The 5,648-nt window shown below is 45.4% G+C and overlaps 1 protein-coding gene across 1 annotated transcript in view; it reads right to left on the reverse strand.

The window, feature by feature from the left end:
* The window catches only part of LOC109973477 (prostaglandin E2 receptor EP1 subtype-like), a 4,846-nt gene extending 2,920 nt beyond the window's left edge, over positions 1–1,926 (reverse strand). The window contains exons 1-2 of the mRNA XM_020623102.1: positions 1,621–1,926; positions 1–244 (exon numbers count right to left, since the gene is read on the reverse strand). The exon at positions 1–244 is cut by the window's left edge and continues 667 nt beyond it. Coding sequence (XP_020478758.1) covers positions 1–244; positions 1,621–1,636 — 260 coding nt within the window. The 5' untranslated portion in view covers positions 1,637–1,926. The remainder of the gene's footprint in view (positions 245–1,620) is intronic.
* Positions 1,927–5,648: the final 3,722 nt, after the last annotated feature.

The raw sequence follows: 5,648 nt of genomic DNA on the forward strand, positions 1-5,648 counted from the left end.
AAGCGGTTGTACGCCTTGGCAAGAATGATGAGGGCCACCACGTTGAACAGGATGCCCAGGGTCATGGTGAGGCCAGCAGCTGTGGGGTTGTTCGTTGGACGTGTGGCATTAGTTGCCCGCTGCACCACGGGGGTGTGGTTAGAGAGGGGAGGGAAGGCGGTCATGCCTGAGGAGTTATAGTGCTTCATCGCCAGCATCACGGCTTGGCTCAGGGCCTGATGTGGTTCCTCCGAGTGATGAGATCCTGAGGAGGAAAAGGACCAGATCAGCAGGCTGTGTGACAACTGAGTAGTCGTGGATGTGTGAACCCTGATTTAAAGCCCAACCAGGGACAGAGACTGCACACTCCATCTACTGCATGCCTACCAGTAATGATTATGTTTAACATGGGGCGGCTGTGGCTCAGGAGGTAAAACCAGAAGGTCGGGGGTTGGACTGCTGTTCCCCCAGTCCATATGTCAAAGTGTCCTTGGGCAAGACACTGACCCCGAGTGGCCAGAGCAGTGCCCTGCAGTGCCGCCATCAGTGTGTGTGTGTGCGCCACAGATGGCTGCCTCGGTTCTGTACCACAGACAAATTCCTTGTGTGTGTGAACATACGTGGCCAATAAAAGTGTTGAAAATGTAAAAAAAACTAACAAAAAGCCAACACTCCAGCTCTTCTCTACTGTGTGTTCAACTGAATAAGCTGCTAGTCTATAACGTGTGATTACTGCCACTGAGTGCCGACTGAAATAAAAGATACATCTCAATAACATGCATAAGGTGAGTTGTACATCTAATCGGCACACAACCAACACAGTGCTCATAGAGCAGCTCCTTATGTAAGTGTCAACTGTAGCCTACTGAGGGAAGGTTCAAACCAAATGTAAACAGCATTAGGTTTTTGTCAAAGTGACCCAGGGGGATAATTTCAAATAAGGTGTTTTGCTATTGTCATCCCTACAGGTGAGGAAGGCTCCTGGCGACAAAGTGATTCACCTTCACATGAACTAAGTTCTGAGGAAGCCTGAACAAGTCCTGACACTTTCTGCTGCAAGCGTTCTTCCCAGAACACACAAGGCCACACCAGCACAAGTCAGAGATATATGTTTATTGAGGTACCGAGGGTCAGTAGGTGGATGTGTTGGACCAGATGTACTTTAAGCTCCTGACCACGACTTGTTGTTTATCATCATCAGTGAAAAGTCCCACTAAACTAGAGTCCACTGTGCTTATGTGAAGCATACTGTTGCTGTAAAATTATCCACTTTTTTCTTTAATGTTCTCATTTAAACTTCAATTGTAATTTCTATTTTACTTAATTACATGTGTTTACTGTTGAGTTTGTCATTTTTGTGTAATTGTTATGCTCCCTAAAATAAAAGGTAACAGAATATTTTATAAAACCTAAAATTATCTGGGAAGCCCCACACAATTGAAAATGGTGGAAGAAGTGCTCAAATCATTTACTTTAGTAAAAGTAGTAATACAACAGTGTAAAAATACTCAAAATACATTCAAAATCTTACTCAAGAAAAAAGTACAAAGGTATTAGCATCAAAACATACTTAAAGTGCTAAAAGTGAAAGTAGTCATTACGCAGGATGGCACATAAATAAATAAAAGATACTGAGCCTACCTTTGGAGTAAAACATCCATAGAGATGAACAGCGTCACTGTGACAATTACTCATAACTGACGGTGTAAAAGTGATAAATCCGGGTTGTTCTTTGTCTTTTCTTGGTCCAAAGTAAGAAGACACCTTCATCCGATTTCGTCTTGTGCTGATAATGCAACAGACCACGTCGAAGCTCCTCTGTCAGAACAGGCAGCCTCCGTTTTGCATTGCACAAGCATGTCTTCCGTCACTCAGACTGCAGCTCGGTGCTTTTATATGTCGGAGCTGCAACGTGCGCCCACTCCCTCTGGGTGTCTCAGCTGGTGAGAACCAGTACTTCCCATGCAGCACAGTCAGAGTGACTGGGCCACTCAGAGGAAGAAGGAGAATATGAATATTTTAAATTGTGCTGCCTCCTCACAGACTCACAGAGCAGTGATGAGTGCAGGGGCTTAAATCTTAAGCCTATAACAACAACAACACCCTGTAGCAAGTCGGGCAAGTCGTCCTGAAGCTGCAGGGAAAACCTTCCCACACTGACCTTTAATAGCAGTCTTAAACTAAAACATGTCTGACCCTATGTAGCATCAGCTTAAACAAAAATGATATAATGCCAAGTCAGACTCTTCAAAGTAAAAGCCTGCTGCAGTTGAACCTGCGTGACATACTTGCTTTTACAGCTCTGGAGATGTGTCTGTCAATTCTTAGGAAATGAAAACATTGCCTGCTCTGGGAGCCTCACCTAAAAAAACCTCCAAGGCCTTGTGGTCAGCTCCAATCAATGCAAACCAGCTGTGCTTCCGCCACTACAAACATCTCCGCCACAGTCTGTAGCTGCAGCTGCTAATGATTTTCCAGCTCTCCAGAAGACTGGCCAGGCTGCTGCTGCTGGGGCCAATAGGGGTTATATCTGGAGGCTTCACCCCAGGGAGGAACCATCTGAGGGGGAAAGCACATAAAAAAAAAACCCAGTATAATGTTGTGATGATCAAACAGAATGGATATACAAACCACTGCAGGACCAGATGATGAGCAGAAACAATCCGGAGCTGTGCAATCCTCTGAAACACTCCTTCTTATTTCACTTATGTCACCAAATGTCAAAACAGAGGAAGGACTCTGTTGTAAAATTATGTGCAAGCGTGCACAGTATGGCTCTTTGTTCATGCACCCACTGGACCTGTGTGTTGAAATACATCCTCCCCGCTGTCACTAAGTGCTTGCACAAGGTGGATTTGTTTCTTCTATAATAGTGATAGTAAGGTCTAGACCTGACTTTGTAAGGTGTCCTGAGATGACTGTTGTTGTGATTTGGTGCTATACAAATAAAACTGAATCAAACTGACTTGTTTGACTGAGCGGGGCAGGGACTAGATCGCTTGCACTCATGACATGCATGAATGTGTATTCCTCAAAAAACATTATTCAGAAAAGTGTTTTAAAAGCACATGTTCAAGTCTAGGTTGTGCACTGTTTGTGCAGGTCTTGGTGTACATGCAGGAGTGTAAAGCATCATGCCATCAGATGCAGGTGGAGCCCCGGTGTTAGCTGGGGCTAATTCACCCTTGTCTGTTGTGCTGTAACATCTGGAGCCTGGCTAATGTTAACACCTACTCTGAGCTAAATGGAAGGGCCCTATGTTCATGAATGAAAAGGAAAGTCTGAGCTGAGAGGATGCATCGTTAGGGTCAGGAGGCAGGAAGCAGGTTGCCCGGCCTGAGAGCAAACTAGCTTGACAGACCTTTTATTTTATGTCAATACAGCAGCAGAAAAAGGCCTTAAAAGTGAGACAAGACATTGATTCTTTTCTTTGGTGACACAACAAGCTGCCCTGTTTATTTCTTCTCCTGAACATTTCTGAATAACTTGCTATATTTAGAGTTCAGGTTAGACCTTAAACTCTTTCTAGACAGATGGTTTCCATATAAATGCAGAACTAACGTGTGGTTAAAAGGAAAAGGTGACTGATTCACTCGTTCCACTTGTCTGCTATTGTCTGTAGACATCATGGAAGCACCAGCTCACAGTTGTCAGCTGCTCGGTGCAGCTCAGAGGCTGTCAGGCTCAGCTCCACACCAGTGGTATTTCATTGTGTGGCCATGTCGATCACATATTTTTACTGGCACCGTAAACGGCAAACCACCAGGCAAAACAGCTGTAACTAGGCCTCAGCATCCGGGGATCTGTGTCGTACTCTGCACAGGACAGCAACATATGTCAGCAATAAGCAACATGTCCGAGAGCCCCCCTCACCTAACGGAGACACCTCATACACGAGGAGCACCACCTTCATCTGGACTCACCAGACGAATGCCTCACCTCATTGGCCAGGAATCTGCTCTGGCCCAGTACAAACACCCAGTGCAATGGAAATCCGGTATCTGCAGGAAAAGACTCATGTTCCTGCAGGGCCACTTAAACTCCGTGTCAGGGGCCTCATTTCCACATTTTTTTGCCCAACCTACATACTACAATACTGATATTGTGACAGACTGTCAGTGAGGTGCGAGAACTACACACCGCTAATAGTGATGAACCTGATTAAAAGACCACTGTCACAGATTGTAAGCAAGACGCTAATGAGCTGGAGAGGGATGGGTGCTGGTAGTGGTGTAGCTCTGACAAGGCACGGTGACAGTAGACAAAGTCAGTGAGGGAAGAAAACACTTCCTCCTCCACGGGCAGGAGTCCTGGTTCAATAGCAGACAGAGTCCAGCAACCCAGATACTAAGACTCACAGTACTACAGGGGCAAGGCAGAAGCATAGTCAAGGTTCAAATCCAAAGTACTGGTCCGGTTGCACAAAGGCACAACTCAGGTACTGAATGGCTGGAGAGTCAAGCACGCAGTCAGGACAACCTGGCAGCTCCTTATAAAAGGGCATGCACAGGTGTAATGAAGGTAAAGTGACCGGGAGTGAGGCTATGGTGGAACAGGAAGTGTCAGGTAAAAATAAGAGCCAGTTACTGGAAGTGGATCTGGAGTTCATGACACAGGCCTGCCTCAGCGTCACATCCTCCAATCAGCAGCAGAAGAACATGGCAGCTTGGCCTGACACTGCAGTGTGTTTGTCCCACCACTCTGCATTTCTGTAAGAACACAGCCCCAAACATTCCATGATCTGTTTGTGCAGAACCTCGTAATTAATTACTGTGTTTTAAGTCCAGCCATTTTTCTCCTACTGTGCATGTCATGCTCATTGGGGATATTCTGTGTAAAGTAGGACTAGATACTTAAAATAAGACAGCATATCTTATCACCCTGGCCACTCAGTCCTGTAAAGGTTCTCCCTGCTTCTTGACAGCTCGCGGTCATATCAGATGGTCTTGTCCTTCCTGGCAGTGGGGCCGTGCAGAGAGAGGTCAAGGAGGGAGCTTTACTTTTCTGAGGACCATCTTTGACCTCTGCAGAATAACTGTGTGTGTGCACATTGAGTCAGTTCTCTGGAACTGGTGCATGTTTGTTTTTTTTTTAACTTAACTTCACTGGTATCTTGATCTTTCTGGCATATTTATAGTGGAACCCAGTAAGGGATGGACAAGCACTTGTGCTCTATAATTGTTTTATGTAGGATCATATGTGGGTCAAACCCACTTTTGAATTACGATTTCTCTACTACACACGAGGTGATTACAGGACGGGCCGACTGGGCCCTCCCCCAGTCCCCTAGCCTCTAATGACTGATTCCTTTGACCCAAAACTCATCCAGATTTTATTTTTCCAAACAATTCCTGTATCACAGTGCCTTCCTGCACGTACAAAAACAACATGCACAAGATAAAAAAAATAAAAAGCAACAGGGGTCGTACGGGGGTGTGTTGCAGGCCTGAGAGAAAACCCCTGTGCAGCTGCTTGTTCAAAACATGGGATATCTGAGATGCTTTCAAGGGATGACCAGAAAACCACAGGAGCATGGGAACCTAGAGTAACATATACCCTGCACAGGACATACATAGACCACGTATAGCGCATACACACCCATGCAGACAAAATGAACACAAACTGAAGGAGGGTTTACTGCAGCACTGATAAACCTATATTATACAGTA

The sequence above is a fragment of the Monopterus albus genome, unplaced genomic scaffold (genome assembly GCF_001952655.1).
Source record: "Monopterus albus unplaced genomic scaffold, M_albus_1.0 scaffold292.1, whole genome shotgun sequence".
Classification (NCBI taxonomy): domain Eukaryota; kingdom Metazoa; phylum Chordata; class Actinopteri; order Synbranchiformes; family Synbranchidae; genus Monopterus; species Monopterus albus.